This window comes from Rhinichthys klamathensis, unplaced genomic scaffold, assembly GCF_029890125.1.
Source record: "Rhinichthys klamathensis goyatoka isolate OS25496 unplaced genomic scaffold, OSU_Roscu_1.1 h1tg000015l_1, whole genome shotgun sequence".
NCBI classification, from domain to species: Eukaryota; Metazoa; Chordata; class Actinopteri; order Cypriniformes; family Leuciscidae; genus Rhinichthys; species Rhinichthys klamathensis.
In genome coordinates this window covers 2,037,314-2,058,646 of record NW_026606567.1, presented here as the reverse complement: position 1 = coordinate 2,058,646, position 21,333 = coordinate 2,037,314, and the positions used below count along the sequence as shown (strand labels likewise).

Genomic DNA, 21,333 nt, shown 5'->3' with positions numbered 1-21,333 from the left:
GGCGCTCTCTCACACGCAGCCCAACCCAACTCGCCTCTCACTTTGGGCACAGGCTTTACTGGAGCTTAGAGAAGAACCCACATGGTCTCAAAATACACAACAGCACTCCTGGCTAAAACAAAGGTCTGATTGTTGAGTTGGAGCCCTTAGATGGAAGGGGTCTCATTCTTTTAGAGAGGCACAGTAGATGAAGTAGTTCGATTTCGATTACTGCCTGTTGGGTAATCAGGATTTGGGCTTAATTATGTCCTTGCCTTCCCCCTGAACTTTCAATAGTTTTTTTTTCTTTTACTTGAAGGAATAATTATCTCCAAAAGAAAATAATATTTTGCCATCATTTACTCACCTGCATGTCATTCTGACATTTTGTTTATATTTTTTCTTACATTAAACAAAATTAGATGTTGGCAAGAATGTCCAAGTTGCTCTTTTCCATACAATGAAAATAGATGATGATTTATACAGAAAAAGACAAAAGAAATACCGGTCACTTTATTATGTACACCTTGCTAGTACTGGGTTTTGCCTTCAGAACTGTCTTAATTATTCATGGCATATTCAACAATGTGCTGGAAACATTCCTCAGAGATTTTGGTCCATATTGACATGATGATATCACACAGTTGTGGGATGCACATCCATGATGGGAATCTCCCATTCCACCTCATCCCTAAAGTGCTCTATTGGATTGGGATCTGGTGACTGTGGTGGCCATTTGAGTATAGTAAAACCAGTTTGAGATGATTTGAGATTTTGTGACTTGGATCATTATCTTGCTGGATGTAGCCATCATAAAGGGATGGACATGGTCAGCAACAATACTCGGGCCCAAAGTGTGTTGTTAAAATACCCCCCACACCATTACACACTAGCAGCAGCCTGAACCGTTGATACAAGGCGGGATGGATTCATGTTGTTTATGCCAAATTCTGATCCTACCATCTGATGTCTCAGCAGAAATTGAGATTCATCAGACCAGGCTACATTTTTACAATCTTCTATTGTCCAGTTTTGGTGAGCCTCAGTTTCCAGTTCCAGCACAGACCCCGGTTGTAATAAGTGGTTATAAGAGTTACTGTTGCCTTTTATCCAGCTCGAATCTGACCATTCTCCTCTGACCTCAAAAAGGCATTTTCACCCACAGAACTGCAGCTCATTGAATATTTTCTCTTTTTTGGACCATTCTCTGTAAACCCTTGAGATGGTTGTTCGTGAAAACCCCAGTAGATCATCAGTTTCTGCAATAGGCAGACCAGCCCGTCTAGCACCAACCATGGCATGTTCAAAGTAACTTAATCACCTTGTTCCCTATTCTGATATGCTCAGTTTGAACTTCAGCAGATCGTCTTGACCATGTCTACATGCCTAAATGCATTTTAGGTTTTGCTGCCATGTGATTAGATATTTGTGTTTACAAGCAGTTGAACAGGTAATAACGTGGCCCGTTGAGTTATCCATATTACATGTGTGCTTAATTCTGTGTCTTGTCCTGTAGCTCAGACGGTATAGCATGGCACTAGCAACACCAAGATCATGGGTTCCATTCCCAGGGAATGCATTAAAGTGTTAGTTCACCCAAAAATGAAAATTCTGTCAGTAATTACTCACCCTCATGTTGTTCCAACCCCGTAAGACTTTCGTTCATCTTCGGGACACAAATTAAAATATTTTTGATTAAATCTGAGAGCTGGATCACTCCTCCATAGTCACTCCTCCATAGTCACACGCATCACACACATGACCAGCGTCGGCCAATAGTGAGCCTACGTGTGACGTGCAACACAGAAGCTTCACTATGTGAAATCTCGAGGCCCACAGAGAAGGAAATGAATAGTTGAATAAAGTCGTTATTTTTTTATTATTTTTTTTAAGCACAAAAAGTATTCTCGTCGCTTGATAAACTTAAGATTGAGCCACTGTAGTCACTCGGACTATTTTATTGATGTCTTTCATAACTTTTGGGGCGGCCAGTTTCGATCCCTTAAGAAGCCTATGGAGGAGTGATCCAGCTCTCAGATTTAATCAAAAATATCTTAATTTGTGTTCCGAAGATGAACGAACGTCTTACGGGGCTGGAACAACATGAGGGTGAGTAATTACTGACAGAATTTTTAGTTTTGGGTGAACTAACCCTTTAATTGACAAAAAATGTATACTGTATTAAATGCATTAATACAGAAGATCCTATATTGTTGTTTCATGGAAAAAAAAAATGAAAAAAGAATGGGTTTGGAACAACATGGATCAGTAAATAGGCTAAATATTAAAGCGAAAATTCACCAAAAATAAAAGTTCTGTCATCATTTACACTCATGTTGTTCCAAACCGATATGACTTTCTTCTACAGAACACACAAAACGATATTATGAATAATGTAGGTAACCAAACAATTTTGGTGAAGAAAAAATCAACAACAACAAAAAAAAAACGAAAAGATTTTTTCCCTTTTTTCCCTTCAACTTTTAGTAATAACCTGGTTCACACTCATTTGTTGTGTTTAAAGGGTTGGTAAGGCTTGCTGGAATCTTAATGGAGAAGCAGATAAAAGAATTAGACAATTATTAAGGCTACGCAGTTGTGCTGGATTAATAATAGGTCTTGGAAAAACCACTGGGCATTTTCCAATTAAAAATGGCAGATTGAGTGTTCATGTAATAATGTGATATGAAGAAATCTTAGAAATAGCTTTTTAAATATAACCAGTTAAGCCGATTATTATGTTTTTTGAAAGTGTCCCCTTGGGAGTCTCCATAGTCATCATAGTCTCCACAGAAGTAACTGAACCAGCCTGTCCTCTTAAAATTAGGCTTAACAATTGAGCTTAAATTGTCTGGGTGGAGACCAAGAACTTAATGAGTGTCTCCATCTAAAAGACATCCATTACATTCTATATGATAGATAGAAAGTGTAGTGAAAATAACTTGTATCATGTGAGTGACAGGTTGCCCCAATATAGTGTCGGCCCAGATCCGGTACTGTACGTGTTGAACCCACATTTACCGGATCTGGGCAGACACTATTTTGCTGTCTGGGATAGGCATGCTGGTTAAGCAGACAGGTTTTAGAGGGAATTTGGCCACTTCTTCAGATGGTCAGGCTGGGAGACCAGCTGAACACCAGCTTGGCCAAGCTTGGAGACCATACATCCAGCTAAGACCAGCCAACCAGCTTAGCCTTGCCATGTTATAGTTTTCACCATTATCTGATATGAATAGCAACCATTACGCCAAACTTTAGTAACATTATTTCATAACAATAATAAACAGGAACAAACTGTTCAGCAATCAGAATTTTAGTTATAATTATGACATAAATTTCAACTATAAAACAGCTCTCCAGCGTATTCATGAATGTTCTGACATTGTCTAAACTGAAGCTGGTTAAGATTTATAATGGCTTCCTTTATCCAATTGCATCTGGTTAGAACATCTCAGCTAACAAAAACATGTTCCAAGAACATTTTGCTGCTAACATTCCTATTACAGTAAGTAATGAAAATTGTATTTCTGAATGTTCTCTGAGCATTTTTTCTTGGTTATATGAACGTTAGGGGAACATTTTGATAATTATGGGAACGTTACTTTTGAATGTTCTCTGAACATTCTGAAACAAGTAGTAATGTTAGACGAATGTCCAACTAAAACTTTCCATGGACAATGTATAAATAATGTTTTTGTTAGCGTTTTGAGAACATTATTAAAGACCAGTAAACTGTGAATAAACATTCTATTAATGTTACTGGAAGAAGATTTGTTCATATATTTGAGAGAATCTTGCCAGAATGTTCGACAAAGTTCTGAGAAGTAGCTGGAACAGTGCTACTGGTTGTGCTGGTTCTTATTAAACGCTGTCGTTTTTTAAAGTTTCTTGTAAAGTTTTTTTGCTGTGCAAAAGCAACACCACAGTCTTCATACACCTCACACAAACCCTGGGTGTTTAGTTAGTATGAGGTTTCACCTTCTCCACTCCAACCTTTATGTAATTCGAATTTAATTAATTTTGAGGGGAGAGCGATGGAAAGTTCAGTTCGTTTTTATCTGGCTGATTTTCTGGAATAGCGAGGGGCTCTGCTACAGTGCAGAGAGTCAGGAAGAATGCTAATAATTCTGAAAGGCTTACAGTTGGCCGACAGTAGCCATGGCGATGGCTCCTGTACAATGGAGGCCTTTTAAAGAGGCCTATGGGGAGGGGGGCCGTTCTCATCCACTCAGCGATGCGGTGATATTGTGGCTGGGCATTTTCCACTCTCCCCTGAGCTGTTTGTTATGGGATTAGGTGCCGCCTGTAGTGATCTGCACCATTCTGAGGTTAAAGTCTCTCTTTTAATAGTGTTTTAATAGAGTGCATACTATGAACCCACTGTCTTTACGAGAAGGGAGCTTTATCAGCTTAGATTTAGGTTGACTATAGGACTATAAATATGTAGATACCCATACATTGTTGAGCAGCTTCAACTCTTCTGGGGAAAGCTTTTTTTTATTATTAAGCTTGTTTGTTCTCTTCATAAGTGCATCCCATGTTGCACTACATCATAGTAACTGCCCCTCTGAGATTGAGGTGCAAGTATGAATGAATAAGCTTTCATCTCTACACCATGCGGCCAATTCAGATGTCACTTCACACAAAGACCATAGAAAATACTAGCACAAAGAATTATGTGTAAATTAACACATTTCTCCTCTACTCTGCTCCTCCTGACCTTTTGAGTTTGATTATTATCCATTTTCATTCAGTTATGTTTTTGGAGAGAACAATGTGTGCTCTTGTAGGGACCAGCGTTTGTCTCGGAAACGTCATTCTAAGAAGAGGCCTTGTCGAGTTTCTTCTTACAGCTGTCTTGTTCAGGAAAAGAAAGGCGTGTCTAATTAAACCTAATTTTCTCACTTATCCATCATATTCAATTACATCACCATATGAGCCCAATAATCATGCTGGTAAGTATCTTATCTGAAGGTATGAGAAAAGTTATATCATGCCAACGATATCACAACATAGTAATGTTTGATGAAATTCCTGAAAATGTTTTATGTGGTATAAGCCATTACGGGTGGGTTCACAAATAGCACGCTGGAGATTTCAAGAAACAAACAGTCTTTAATAATAAATCCAACAGGGAACATGTAAGAGAAACTCAGGAAATATAAAACACAACCACGTAAACAAACTAACAAATGGAAATTGACTAGTAAACACAGACGGGCAGGCACACAGGGCAAATTAAAACAAACAAGCTGACCATTAACCTGATATTACAACCCCTCGCCCCACACAGAGGTGGAGACCCAGGCGACGCTGAAGAGCCAAAGGGACCGAACGACACAGAAGTTCCTGGAGGCCAGGGCGGAGCCGCCGTGACGAGCGGCCGAGGTGGAATCTAGGGTGCCGGAGGACTGAGGTGCATCCGGTAGGACCATGAACCAAGCCCGACGGAGCCAAAGGAGTGAAGGGACAAGGTGCCGCTGAAGGCCTGAAAGTCTGTGGCACAGGCAACGTGACGACTGACCAAGTTGGAGCTAGAGGGACAAAGGAGCCAGATGGAGCCGTTAGGATCACAGTCCCAGGTGGAGCCAAGTGGGCGAGGAGCCAAGGTGGAGCTGACTGGTTGACAGGCCGAGGTGGAGTTACGGGCTCTACGGCTAGGGGCAGAGCTAGGGGAACCTGTGCACCAAGGGGTAGCTGGCAACCTGAAGACTCGAGCCGGATCCGAGCAGCAGAGTGGAGTTAACAGAGGAGAAGACAAGGGACTGAAGGGAGCCAGCTGAGGCATAGACAGACAAGGCGGGAGATGGAGGCTGGGAGGGACCAGCGGAGATTAAGGAGACTCGGACAGGAGAGAACAGGGAAATCCCTCTTCTATTTCCTTATGCCATTTTACTTGGAACCTGGTGAAGCTCACCCTCAGTGGTGGAAGTATGGGTGAGGCTCCAGTCCATGCCGTCAAACTCCACAAGGATGCCCTCCTTGATGGATGTTGTTGCCCGGCTCACACACCTGGTCCAGCTCTCTGTGGGCCTCAAGCTCCAGGGTGATTTTTTTGCTCTGGTATAGACTCTGACGCTGGCATTGCGACGACTCAGGCTCTGTGTTGCCTGTGCGGTGGGTCCAGGATCTTGGCCCTTGGGGGCATGGCTAATGTCTGGCTTGGCTCTGGGTCAGGAGTGGGGCTGGTTTTGGCCTTGTCCAAAAGGCAGATGGAGGTGACTCACAGGTAACCAGCACCCACTTCTCAATTTGTTCATTAAGGTTAGGCCGAAAAAACATACAAAGGCAGAGTGATCCGAGAAGTGTGTTAGGCACGTCAGTTCTAAAAAGTCTCTTGTGTGGTCCTCGAGGGAACTATGCTCCTGCTCCAGGCAATGAAGGCGGACCGCTGGTAAGTCCTTTCTTTTTTTTATTATCTTTTTAGGGGTTCAGTGTTCTAAATCCATCGGAGAACACGTATGAGAAACTCAGGAAATATAAAACTCGACCACGTAAACGGAGACAAAACAACACCAAACAAAAACTGTGAGAACTCAAGGCTTAAATATACGCAAGGGATGCTAATTAACAGAAACTGAAACAGGTGTGTAACATAATCAGTTACCAAGACACTAAGGCCCTGTCCCAAATGGAACCCTAAGCACTCGCGGTCTTCCTCTGAGTCCGCACTTTCGTAACGTAATGCCGCTTTGACTGTCGGGAAGAAGTCTGCTGTGGAGTCCGCATCAGCACGGGCTCGGCAAAAGTGCGCATCAAGGGCGCAAATCGACCACACGGGGCGCTCGCGAGCACCCTTCTGAGATCTAAAAATGACAAATGGGACACACTACGGTCTCACGGACTTAACGGACACGCGCACGCGGCAGCCATTGTAAGTCCACAAGACCGAAAGTGCACATGAAGTGTGCCATTTGGGATTGGGCCATACTAGTGAATACAGACAGGCAGGCAAACAGGGCAAACTAAGGCCCTGTCCACACGGACACGGGTATTTTTATAACCGTGACTTTTTTTACGCGGTTCGGCCGTTCGTCCACACGAAAACGCACTGAAACCGAACATTTTTGAAAACCCCTGCCAGGGTGAGGATTTTCAGAAACGCCGGTTACAGTGTTGTCGTGTAGACAGTGAAACCGGGGTTTTTGCCTTGCGACGTCAGAGTGTGCGCCGTTATCCGCTGTGTTTGACGTCAGATTTGCGCTTCTGATTGGCCAACGTGGCTTTACGGTTAAGGTTTATATCGCCGCCTGCTGGCGTGGCATGCTCTTGACCGCGCTCGATAGCGTGTTTTTGCGTTTTCATGTAGACGGAGACCGAGCATGTGTGGACGGGATTTTTTTTTTAAACGCTGTAGGAAAAACTCCGGTTATAAAAATACCTGTGTCCGTGTGGACAAGGCCTAAACTAACACACAAACAAGCTGAACATAAACCTGACACTGTAATTCCTTTTTTTAATGTACTTTTTATACAAATTTTGTTGCATTATAAATCTGTTGCATTTGTTGCATTATAAATTTAGCTAAAAAATAAGAGACTCGTATAATGTGTTATACATTTAAAAAACGTTGTTGAGCAACATTATAATATAAAGTAGTATCAATGGAGCTCAATATCACTTAGATTTTTTTTTAATCAATGCACATTTTCGATCATGAAGGTCACTCTGTCTGTACTAGTCACATTGTTATACTAATGTTCAATAAAAAAAATATAGCTTTATCCTTGTAGGCCTACTTGTTAAATAGTTGGACTAACAAATCTGGTTTCCATTATTCTGTAAAAAAATTGTGCCTTTACAAGTAAAGTTTTCAGCTGAATTTGCATTTCAAAGTGGATCAAGACAACCTAAAAGTAATATAAATAACAATACAGTGAGGAATATATTCACACGCACACACAATGGATTATGTTGTATGAAGAAAGAGCAGATGTTCCACTTTTTGTGGCGTGTCCTGTGTGTAATGATATTCTTGTACATACCCAAATGATGGTTTCCACATGGTACATTAATTTTTAATTTGCTATGTTTATTTCAGCAGTTTCTTATAGGAAACCAACTCTTCTGTATCTCATTAGGTAGAAGGGTTGGACAGTGAGTCATAAATTCAGCTCTGTTGGACACAGCCCTTGGTGACTATGTGGGGCCCTTTATAAAATCGTTATAAATATGTGGGATGTTTAATTACGCCCAGGTGGAACTACAGCACACAAGTCCTGGAGCTCCTAACACCTGGTGAGAGAGAAATGACACCCTGTGCTCATTAACGTCTCCTGGCCACAGACTGGTTGGCGAGTCCTTCGTGATAATGGCCAAGATTTTATGAAGAGAAGCTGTGGTGGGTCTGCATTTAACAGACCTTGAGTCTTATTTAGGTAGCTGTTTTTTTTTAGACAAAATTAAGAGGAATAAGGCACATCCAAAATGTGCAGACATTTTAGAAAAATGTTTACTGAATCAGAGTTTTGCCTGAGCTCATTGTTTTGATAACATGGCAGCTGCCGGCACTAATAACTTTCAAAGGATAATAAAAGAGGAACATAACATTTTATCCCACACAGAGTTAGATTTCAATGCTGTTAAAAAACCGAATGAGCCATTGTTTGTTTTCAGATAGGGATTTCTGCTTCAAAAAGAATAATGTTTTCAGATCTTATTCCCTGTGTGTGGCGGGATGAGAATCTACAGGACATGTTTTTGACAAAATAGATAGGCTATGTGCAATTCTTGCCCGTTCATCGTCATGTTATCATCTATCAGAGCTAGTGGACTCAAACAAGAGGTCCCGACGCCAAACACGTGGCTCGCTCATGGATAAATATCTGTGGACATCCACAGATATTTCATTTTAGAAAATATAGAGGCCTAAGAGAGGGTATCTTTCTGTGAGGATGGCCAAATAATGTAATTATATGATTGAAATACCAGATATGTTGTAATTATATGATTACAGTAGAAATAGCAGAGATGCTATAATTATGATTATGACAGCTGATGCGGTCATTCTCCAGGAAACCATACTTCTGATATCTTTCCAAAAGCCTTAATGAACAGTTTGAGAGGCATACGCTCCCTGCCTTAGAAATTGCCACGTTGTTGTTAGGAATTATAGTAATTTGGGGAAGGAGGCTGCTGGATCACGACGGGAATGTGGGCTAATTGCTAAGTCGTGTGCTTTTATAGACCACAGGTTAATGGGCAGGCCGTTTTTATATAGCGCGTGCAGCAGGACGCCTATAGATTATCTCACTAATTGACTCGAGAGGTCAGATTTGGTTGCTGACATGCGGTTGATGTCAAATCTATAGCTAATGAGGTCATAGATTAGCTTAATTGACATGTTTTTAGCTTTGTTTTATTTTTAGGTTAGCAATGTGCTGTGCTCACATCTTTACTTTTTTTTTTTTGCTTCTGTTTACATTTGAAATGAAGCAATGTGCTGTGCTCACATCGTTTTTCCCCCTTTGCTTTTGTTTAAATCTGATATGAAGTATAAACAGATAAACTTAAAGGGACAGTTCACCATGCCATGAGGTATTCAAGCTTAAAAAATGCACTATAAAAGTATCATAAAAGTACTCCAGTAATTGCATGAAAAAGATTGCAATTTGGTAACACTTTACAATAAGGTAACATTAGTTCACGAACCATCTAAACCATTTGTTAGTAAATGTCAATTTCAGCTATTACTATCATTAAAAACCAAATTTACTGTTAATATTACTTAAAGGTTGGGTAGGCAATTTCGGAGAGGCTAGCAATAGCTAGCAAGCTTTGAAAGTATAAGAGCATCATAGCATCTCCAAAGACAAGCTTCCTTCAAAAATACATGAACACACACATGTCAGAGCAGAGTCTGCAAAGCGTTGTGAGAGATGGCATTAAATTACCTCATGTCTCAAAGCACATACTATTACAATAATAATGAACGTAAACGACTTAAAGAGCTCTGACCTATACCACCTGACTGCTGCAGATTCATTTCAACATTGATAGTGTTGATAGAAACGCATAAATCGGAGTATTTTTGGTGCTCGGTGACTCTGTCAATAACTCTGCTTAGCCTCATGATGACGTGTGATTGTCTGCACAAGAAGGTGCGCGGAGATAGAAATAAATATGTTGACAGGCAGGTAGGACATCGTATCATTGCATTCGGACTGAATGCAATGATTGGACGAAAATGTATTGGCCCTGAGACTTCCACACAAGATTTATGTATAAAAAAAAAAAAATAGATAGACAACTTCTTGTTTGATTGCTATCAGGATGTGAAAAGTTTTTATGAAAAGAAAAATGCCTACCCTATCTTTAACATGATAACATGAACTAACAATGAACAGTTGTAACTAACGTTAACAATGATTAATAAATACTGTTGCAAATGTTTTGCTATTTTTTTTTTGTTAATATCACTTAATGCATTAGCTGATTTTAAAGGATTAGTTCACTTAAAAATGACAATTCTGTCATCATTTACTCACACTCAAGCTGTTTCAAATCTGTATACATTTCTTTCCTCTGCTGAACACAAAGGAAGATATTTTGAAGAATGTCGGTAACCAAACAGTTGATGGACCCCATTGACTTCCATAGTAGGGAAAAAAAATACTATGGAAGTCAATGGGGTCCATCAACTGTTTGGTTACCGACATTCTTCACAATATCTTCCTTTGTGTTCACGCAGAACAAAGAAATTCATACAGATTTGAAACAACTTGAGGGTGAGTAAATGATGACAGCATTTTCCTTTTTAAGTGAACTATTCCTTTAACTAAAGGGACATTATTGTAAACTGTTTCCTGTGGCTCTTTACGCAAGTCATGTATGTTTTACTTTGACATTTACTCAACGAGATGAAGCTGAGTAAATATTGACAAAACTTTTAGTTTTGGGTGAACTGTTCCTTTAAAATCAGTGTCATTATGCCTGGTGTCATAACACTCAAGCTGTTGGTTTTTGAAAGTGCAGGGATGTTTTTGTTTGCATTATAGCACATATGTTCTGTCTTATGTTCAAATAGATTAGCTACTGAGTCCTGTGCTGGTTTATGAATACTGTGGCTTCCTGTGTCTTTGTCCTCTTTGAATCTGTGGACTTGCCTTCAGATAAAGTAGACTGCCCCCAATTAGCCTCTCATTTCCCCGTCACTTTCTGTCTGAAGTTACCAGATTCCTCTCAGAAGGCTGTGTGTGTGTGTGTGTGTGTGTGTGTCTGTGTGTGTGTGTGTGTGTGTGTGTGTGTGTGTGTGTGTGTGTGTGTGTGTGTGTGTGTGTGTGTGTGTGTGTGTGTGTGTGTGTGTGTGTGTGTGTGTGTGTGTGTGTGTGTGTGTGTGTGTCAGATGTTCCAGGAAGAGTAAGGCAAAAAACATACTTTACACAAGTAGTTAAATGCTGACGCCAGTGCATTGCAAGAGTCCCTTGTATTGTGTGGGTAACACTTTACTTGAAGGGGTGTGCATAAGACTAACATAACACCTTCATAATCATGACATGACACATGTTATGAATATGAAGGAAGTTGTATGCATGTTTATGACAACTGTCATTAAGTGTCATTCACTCAGTTATGACATTTTTAATGCAAATATGACATTGTTTGAGATGTCTTTGTTATGACACCTTGATATAAACAAATACATCATAACCTGTCAGTGTCTTTGTCATGACAACTTGACATTACACTTGACAGGTGTCATGTCAGTCTTATGCACACCCATTCAAGTAAAGTGTTACCATTGTGTGTTCTTGTGATACTGCAGCAGTAACAAACCTCAATACTCAAGACACCCGTAAAGTTACTTTCAAATGCCTGTGTCATCCGCTTGTTAAGTTGTGTCATCAAATTGGCCAACTGTTGCTGGGTCCAAGCCTTTACTCCATTTCAGTGAGAATACAGCCGTTTATGAGCACTATTTCATTTTTAGCACACCTTTAAGAACTCACAACTACAGTAGTCTCTGGGCGTGTTAAATATTTCAATGATTCAGAAAAGATTAATCACTGTCTGGCCAACTGAGAGTACTGAGATAAAGGTTAGGATCATGATTTTTGTCAGACTTAACAACTGGATTAAACTAGATGTGAAGCAGGCTGTTTTTTACACTAATACCTGCTCTAGAAAAATACTCTGACAGTGTCTCCTTCACTAATATATACTTTACCGCAACACCGCTGAGTCAAACTACAGTGCCAAACAAACAGTGCAACTAAAGAATGAATAACTCTTATCATCCAGTTCTTTTTAAATGAAGGAGAAACACTTATGAATCAAACAAAGTGCTTACATAATCTCACTAATTTACTAAACAATAAGTTATTACTTAAATCCTGGCTGACCGGAAAATAAACCAAAAACTGATTGATAGTTTGTGATATTGTGTAGTTACTGACTGGCTGTTTATTAGATTGTGTAGATAAATTGTACACATTATGAGTTTTGCTGTAGTTTTTTTTAAATATTTATTTGATTTAGCTTATACTTGGAGCCAATTTTAAAGGACTGCATTTATGGTGCTTCCAAAAAGTGTAAGACAAGTTTTATTGATCTGATATTGTTATTTTTGTTATTTCGAAATCCAAAATGATCTCATCATTTGGCAACAGAATTCTGAGGGAAGAAAATGTAATAAGAACTGCATTTCTTTTTTCCAAATATTTCTTCCTCGGAAGTAATTAACAAATAGTTAATAGCACCGTTAAGGATCCAGAACCATTAGGAGAAATCAAAACTTTTCTGTTCCTTTCGATTCCCATCCATAACTGTATGATTGCGGTCTGAGGCAATTCGGAAACACAATGGCGAATGCAATCGAGGTTGCATAGCTAAGAAGCTTCTGCGAAGTATACTTTGGCTGCTCTGCTCTTTCACTACATCCCCAAGATGCCCTGTTGGATTTAGATGTGGTAGCTGTGGAGGCCATTGCGTACACTGAACTGAACTCATTGTCATGTTCTGATGTTTGACTTCAACAACAATGGAACCTTATGAAGTTCCTGATCTGAATACTTTTGTTTATTGAGTTGCTTTTGAGGACTGGGTCGCTGATGATTAGCTAGTTGCATATTTGCAAGTGTACAGGTGCACTTAGTAAAGTGCCCACTGAGTGTTTATTCGGACGTGGTTCTATTATCTTTAAATTCAAAACTGCTTGTCCATCGGACCACATAATCTGCATGCTTGCAACCTGAAAATAGCAGGCTTTTCTTGGCACTTTCTTGAATCTTTAGGCAGCTGCCTACAGAGCCAAAAATGCTGAGATTGACCTCCCTTATCCCGTGCCAGCCTGCCATGACCTCACCCTGTGATTGACAGGGATTTTTTATTCAGAACTGTTTGTTCTTTGCCTAACAGGACCTTCGTCATTGGTGTAACATGACCGGTGTGTCCGTCATTGCTCGACCCCTTTTGTGATGGTGTTTGGCTCGGCAGGGTAAGAGTGTGTTTTAGTGGTGACCTCATAAGGATAGCTAAAGCTTCAGGGCCTGTCTGGCTCTTGTCCAGAATGAGCTCATCACCGAAAGAGCAGCCAGCTGGTGATGAGGCCGTTGGTCCCCTGACCCTTGTCTGCACTGTGCATCGTGGTGTGTTTTGAGCCTTATTGGGAGCACGGTGTCGGCCTTCATGCTCTTCCCAACCCCTTCTAGAGTCTGTTTCCTTCTGAGCCAACGGCTGCCGAATAGTCCTCCGGCGCCTGGCTGAGCAGCATTGCGATGCGTCCCGTTGAGGGAGGATATCTAGTTTGGTCTGGCCTAACTCCAGAACTGAGCAGCCAGAGACACAGAGGTCAGTCCGACTTTTGGGGTGGTCCACTGAGAACTCACTAAGAGTGTGTTGTCCTCAGATGCAAGTGATAGGAGGATGTTGTACTTTGCTTTTGTGGTGTTTTTCTAGTTATAGTGAAGCGCCTTTCATGGTAAGTCCACTCTATCTTTCCAGACTTCCCTTGCGTCTTGGGAGTAGGAACACAGATGGAATGCCATGCATCATAATCGTGATTGTGTGTCACATCAAATGAAGATGAATGAGGCTGCTCCGGTATTATGTTGTATGCGGATTTGACAGTGTGATGTGGTATGTCTGCTGCATAGCGCTATTGAATTACTACTATTAGATCTCAACCCGCAACAGGCGTCTAAGGTTGGACTTTTGGCTTTATACATGGCTCTTTTCGTATGAAGCCAATCAGTGGGAGTTTAAAGGTTGCTGCACTCCAGATCCTTGCACTGCATCATGGAGAGATGGTCCCTTGTGGTGTCAGTGGATAACGTATTTAGGACCAGTGTGATCCCATTAGTCAGAATGTTATTCAGGATTTTTGCCCCAGCTCACAGTAACCCACTCAACCTGGAGTCAATCTACTGGAGGCCATACACGTGTGGGGCCAGCCAGGGGTCAGCACTAGCCACAGAGCCGTATCTCCTTTCTCCCTTGTACCCTCTCCTGCCCGCACCCTGCATTTGGATTTCATTATTCAATTCCTTTAGAATTCTTCAATAATTAAAAAGAAGTTTTTCTGTAGATTAACGGCTATTCCCTGGGATCTTGTTGAGCCAATCCAAACACGTACAGGGAGGCCAGGAGGGGTCAGTGGCAGGGCTCCTCACACTCTGGGCCTGTTGGCCAACCCTGGACACCTCTGGATCTCAGGCACAGCTGGATCCAGGGACTCCGTTTCTCTAGGGACAAGCTGAAACCCTGACTGGATGTCAAATGCGAGTCACCGACTCTTGCACAGCTTGTCTGATTCGTTTAGCAGCACTCCATAAAATCTCCTTTGACAAGGCTTATTTTTTACTATACTTTTCATGGCAGAATTCTTTGTTTACATACCTTTCTGTTTCATTTCTTTTGAATCGCTTCAGTATAGACTTTCATTAGAAAGATGGAAATTGCAACACACTCTTCAGAAGTCATTAGTTTAATAGTTCCACCCATAAATCATTGAAAGAGAACTCCAGGTGGTAAAGGCTTTGCTTCAAGGAAAATTAGTTAAGGAAAGGTTTTCCTCCCAATAAACCCTTTGCGTTTACAGACTGTAGTTAGCATTGTTTTGTTAAGATTATAAAATGTCTACCTGCTGTTTTTCTCTTGAAGAAACTCTTCATAGTCACTGTTCTACCTTCTCCAAGATTTCAGTGCGTCGTCTGTTATATCAGTATGAGTTTTCCGCTTTACTGTGTTATTAGATTAAGTAAATGCTTTAGCAGCAACACTGGTCAATGCTCTTATTGTGCAATCACCAGTGTCTTCTTGAATACGACAGCAACAATGCTAATGTTGATATGTTCTCATTTTGACAGTTTTAGCCAAAACTGCCAGATCTCTAACCGCTAGTCTACACCACCCATTATTCACTAAAGTGAGAGAACCTGCACCACAGGGCAACATACTGTAGTCAGAAGATGCCTTGTATAGAAAAGATTATAATCTGTTCTGCTAAAGCATGTGATGAAGCTGTGACTGGCAAATAGGTGCAAACATAGGACACAACGTTGATTGGGGGGGGTGAGTCTTAGGCCTTAAACTTGTGATCAAAAACAAATGGAAATGTGCACCCTCAAGGGTCCCAGGACTGAGAGAGGAATTCAAATGCACGTCACAGGACACCCAAATTAGATTATCTCCCTTGTGTTTCACTCTTTGTCTGTGTGTTTACGCTTTACAAAGTTTGGTTATAATTTTTTGTCATATGATGCAGGGGGAGGGTTTGTGGTTATTTAATTCAATGCCATGCATTTCCTGCTCATATGAGCTCTTCAATAAAACACAAAAGGACACTGTCATTTTGTGTCAGAGACATTCACCTGATTATTATTTTCGACTGCTACTGATATATGTGTCAGTTTTTCTGTGGAACCATACAGATTAGGCCTCATTTGTAAGGTATATGCCCTTCCAATTTAGTTTTGTGTAGGTGGAAAGGCAGTTACATTTCAAATTGAAAGCTAAGAATGTGTCTATTCTTGACCTAATCCTGCTTTTAGAATTAGGGATTGATTTGAGCTCTCTGCTGAATCGCTTTGATTGTCTGTGTTCCTGGTGGGTATTTAGTCTTGCCTGCCTGGTTAACCTCATGGAGATGGCTGGATGTGTGTCAAAGACACTGATTATTACCTGACCTGACTCTGGTTTGAGTTGGCTGCCTCCGCTACTGGTCTTTATAAAGCGTTTCTTGTGTTCTTTAACAGGAGCCTAAATTACCGACCGCGTACATTTATTTTCAGGTAGTGGAAACAGGCACAATGGTCCCAATCTATCATTTTGTAGAGACTACTGCAGTCTCAGTTTTAGATGAGGGCTTTTGAGGCTAAAGTAGTTGATGGATTTACCAAATTGTGCGAGGTTTGCAATATAATTCTAGATGGTCAGAAGATTTCGATGTTTAAAGTTTGGTTTGATGCACTTAGTAGCAAGTATTAAAACCAAATATGCTTGTGCTTATCTATATTTCATTACTGTGAAGTAAAAAATAAAAATAAAAAAAATTCCAAGTTCTTTTGTTAAATACTCAAAAATTCTTAAAAGCAAAGTTTTTAAAGACCCACTCCGATGAAAATAATGTTTTTCTAGGTGTTAACATGTTCTTGTGGCATTTTTCTGATGTTAGAGGACATACCTTGAGAAAAATAAGCTCAAAGTTGTATTTCTGAGTATTTCTACATTCAAATGGCTGTGAATCAGTAGCAGACGATAAAATGCCGGCTAAAATAGACTGGAGTTGTGACGTAGTAACTCCACTGGGCGTCTCCACACGCGACGTCTTGGAGTGAAATAATGATTGGTGATCGGTGATAACTTTGATTAACTACGGATAATAATAATTAACGTGTATATAATACTGTTGCCCCACCGGTATTGGGGGTGTAAGCTAGCGGGAGAGACAGAGCTCTCAGCAACGGGCAGGGGGAGGGTCGTCTCCGTGCCAACGGCTCCGCCCACAACGCAGAGGCGAATTGCTAATGAGCTACTGCCGCTCTGCTGAAGCGAAGTCCCAGAAAACGGCACAGGTATTGTGATTTTGGCTAAAAATGGCATAATCATAATTTAAAGACCACTGGGAATGTTTAAAAATAGCTAAAAATATGATCGGAGTGGGACTTTAACCTCTTCAGACCTTTTACTTGCTTGATATTTGCTCTTCTCCAATGTAGAAATGAATGGACATCCCAACTGAAGCAACATAAAAAAAATCCTCATATTTTAACCATACTTATGAACTAGAGTTTGTGAATTAGTTTCGAAATAGCGTAGAAGATTTTGAAATGCAATAAGAATGTAGAAAAAAGGTAAGATGATATAAAGTTGTTATTTTGTTGGTTGCCGTGGGTGAATCTGAGTATATGTGTGTATGTCTTTGTGTGTATGTGTTTGTGTACTTCCTGATTGTTTTAATTAATATATTATTGTGTGCATTATAGCGTCAATACATCAGTGTGTGTGTGTGAGTGTGTTGCTGTGTATTCATTGATCTCACATCCATCCACTGTGGCTATTTCTCACTGAAACCACTGAAAAATTGATGGACAATTTATGGTCACTTTGAAGACATAAATAAAATCATATTAATCATGTTTAATAAATTAACATTAATGTTCATAAAAAAAAAACATTAGAATTTGTAGCTCTTTGTTTTAGCTTTGAAAGGCTTGCACAAATTGCACAACCTGGCACACAACTAATTCATGATATCTTTTAACACCTGATGTCCATTGCGATGGACATTCGACTTTAAAAAATTCCTGTGTTTTGCAACTCTGAAAGATCTTCAATTTAACTTTGAATATTATAACTTGATACTATAAATGTTATAATAGGTGCAAATTGATGAAGCTACCATGGACATACATCTGCATATAAAAGATAAAGACAATCCTGTCTAGTTGGTTAGCCATGCCTGTCTTTTGTGATGCCTGAAGCTCAATCAGATTAAGTTAGGGGTCATATCATATTGTGATGCATGTAAAACCTCCCCTGTACATCTAGCAAAAAATTCAATGTGAATGAATGATTACTTTACTAGCTTCGCCAGAATTAGCTTTAAAAGTGGAAGCTTTCCAATTTGGCTACACATCTGCTACTGCTACCTTACAGTTCTAAACACACACATATTATAGACTGCAGAGCTTTTAAGATTCTATTGTCTATATTTTCCCAGTGTTAGCTCAGTGTTTGGTGTTAAGGGGTGCCTCCATTTGAAAAATCTTTGCAGGGCTCCTTATTTGAGCTGGATGGCATGTGTGTATCGCCTCCCCAGGGGGTGGGCATGCCGCCATGGTCGTGTGGTCCCAGCCCCCACATCAGAGCACAGGAACTCCCACATCCGCTCTACCCGTAGCCCACTCCATCACGCTATTTTAAGAACCAAGTCCGAGGGGAGTTGAATTACGCCCAGACTCCTATAATCACTTCCATCAGCCCTCCACTTTAGAGGATGGCCTCCATCTTTGAAACATTTCGTAGTTAGTACAAAACATTTTCCACAGAGCAATGGACAGCACCAGCTGAGCTGAGTCAGATCTTGAGTCACTGTCATGGGTTGATGCCTCCATTGCAGAGGTGTTGTAGCTGTTTTCTGAATGCTGCCATTGTTCTGTCTTCAGCCAGGCTTCAAGCAGGCGTTCCTATTGTTGGCTGTCAGCGAGAACTGATGTTGGGCATGTCAGCAGGGTTGTGGATGTGGTTTCTGTGGATGAATCCATGCTCGGATATTGTTGTGGAAAGTAACAACTACAAAACTCCATCCCAACCATTTCCTGCTTGTCATGAGTGTTTTATATGAACTTGTTAATGTTACATCCTGACGTCTCATTGCTTGTTGTCATTTTTTCTCTTGATCTTGCAAGTTTGATTCCCTTCATTGGATTTCTGCATCCTAGTCCACTGTTGACGACAACAAAATGTGATGTTTTGTTTAAGGCCTTGTCCACACTAATACGGTTTCGTTTGAAGACACCTTTTTCTCTCCGGTTTGGCCTTCCGTCAACACTGAGACGGCGTTTTTATTAATGAAAACGAACCTTTTTGAAAACGCTCTCCAAAGTGAATACATTTGAAAACGCCGTTTTCTCGTTGTAGTGTGGACTGTCAAAACGGAGGTATTTAAAAACGATGACGTACGATTAGTCATGTGACGCATATTGTACCAATATATATTCATGTTTATACCAGTATTGTGCCTGTTGTGTGCTATTGTTGCTAAAAAATGTTACTTTGCACACTCTTCATATCACAGTCCTGTAAAGATGACAGAATATTTACTCACATTTGCTGTCCTGCGGCAAAACATGAGAGCAGTTGCATTTTAGACCAAACATATTGCGAATAGTGCGACCTGGACGCATCAGTGAATGGTGATATATTTTGTTAAATAAAATTCTGCCTGAAGAACTGCGCGATAACTTTATTATTTAATTTTCCGTCTGTATCATCTCAGTGAGGTTTTACGTATGCGCAGTAAGGTGAATCTAGCGTTTTCCGACGTTTCAGTGTGGATGAGAGACTTTTGGAAAACGCCTGAAAACGCTAGTCTGGACGCAGAGCGTTTTTAAACGAAAATGCCGTTTTCAAATGCACCCGGATTAATGTGGACGTAGCTTAAATGGATTGATTTTTTTCTTCTGCAGCAGATGTGTGTCACAACAGATAAGCAATTCAATAATAAGCCTGCCGTTACAACAGCCTGACAGTGTCTCACAAAGGCCTGTGCTCGCCGCAGCATGTTTTTGTGTGGTTTAGACAAAGGAAGGAAGGACAGGGTGAGAAGGGCTCAAATCAGAGATTGTGTACATTTAGAGAGTTGCTTAAAGGAAAGCCGGAGTTGTGTGTGATGTGGTTAGCCTCTTGCACATGGAGCTCATCTTTTGTTCGCTGGCTGGTGAGATCAGAGCAGCGCTAGCCGGAAATGGGCCTGTCCCGCTCTGCCCGCCACAAAAGGGGCTTTGAATTCTGTGGTTATCTGCTCCAGTAAGCCTGCTGCGAGCCTGTCAAACAGCTCCATTATGAGCCTCCCGTCTCTGCTCTATTGCGAACAGTTCTCGATGGAGTGACTACTGTCTGCATTAGCATTATCAGCGAGAGGGGATAGTTACTCAAAAAGGGTCCGATTACTAATTGTAATTAGGGCTGTCACTTTTGTGGAAAAATCCTGATCGATTTTTGAGACACAAGTGTTCATTGAATCGATTGTAAAATCGATTTTCCATGTCTAAAGACGTTTCCATTTTCAACACCAAATACAGGCAAATCCACGGACACCTAACAGGCGTTAGGACGAGCGTAAAGAGGGCGCTTGATACGCGCACAAGTTGCAATATTTCTGATGATTTATTGGCGTGAAGTTTCGTGCACAATGATAAACAGGAGTGCAAACTTCAGGGATTGAAATTAACACCCTCCAACCCGCCAAACGTGGGTAAAAATGAACTTTGGCTGGAAACGCTGTCAAATCACGAGCCAATCTGGTGTGTTTCTATGTTTACTCACTTTGCTGGGGAAGTTCGTGTAAGACAAATCTGCGCGGATTTAGCGCAAATACGCAACTCGTGAGTCCTCATGATATATTAAATACAGCGTATTGCACAGAATCTGCGCATTTTTGGCTTACTTGAACACACACACACACACTCGTCAGTCGTCACTAAGCAACAAATAACGGCGCACTTGTTCACTTGCATTGAAGTAATAGCGAATTTCGTTAACAGAAAAGACATTGTTATTTTCCAGCATCCTACATGTTCTGATACTGTATTGATCTGTCCACCTAAAACACATTTTTGGTAAAAAAAGAAAAAAGGCCGTTAAAATCGATTCCCTATTTTCGTTTTCGAAACTTGTGTTGGTTGGTCCGATCGATTGTGCAATCGATTTTCGAACGTAAAGTGACAGCCCTAATTGTAATTGTACAATAAATTATTAAAATTGTAATCAGATTAGTTCGTCTAGCAGTGGAAACTTCTTAAATATTATAAACGAAGCTCAGAAAATCTGAGTCATTTAATGCCTATAAATCTTCCAATTTCAAGGCTTTTCAACTTTTTTTTTTTTCTAAAATGGCAAACATGACTTTCTGAAGCCAATATTCAAAGTCTTGACAACCTTTGCTTTTCTACTTCAAATTACATTCGATTTGTCAAATTACAGAAGTATTTTTCTTGCATTTTAAGTATTTCATTGGAAGTTAAGTGGCATTCTCAAGTCTATTCTGCATTCTTGTTACTGTAAAAGCTAAATTATTTAAAGAAAAAGAAAAAAAAACAGCTGAACTACTATTGAAAAATTTAGTGAAATTACATTTGCCTGAATGCATTTTTTTCTCTCTCTATCATATCATGCTTTCCTTGGGAATTAAAC

General features: G+C 40.4%; 1 protein-coding gene across 1 annotated transcript in view; it reads left to right on the top strand.

Moving 5' to 3' along the window:
- Nucleotides 1-6,117: 6,117 nt before the first annotated feature.
- metrnla (meteorin like, glial cell differentiation regulator a) overlaps nt 6,118-21,333 on the top strand; it is a 68,651-nt gene continuing 53,435 nt past the window's right edge. Inside the window, exons 1-2 of the mRNA XM_056272686.1 lie at nt 6,118-6,208; nt 6,333-6,373. Of these exons, the coding sequence (XP_056128661.1) occupies nt 6,339-6,373 (35 nt within the window). The 5' untranslated portion in view covers nt 6,118-6,208; nt 6,333-6,338. The remainder of the gene's footprint in view (nt 6,209-6,332; nt 6,374-21,333) is intronic.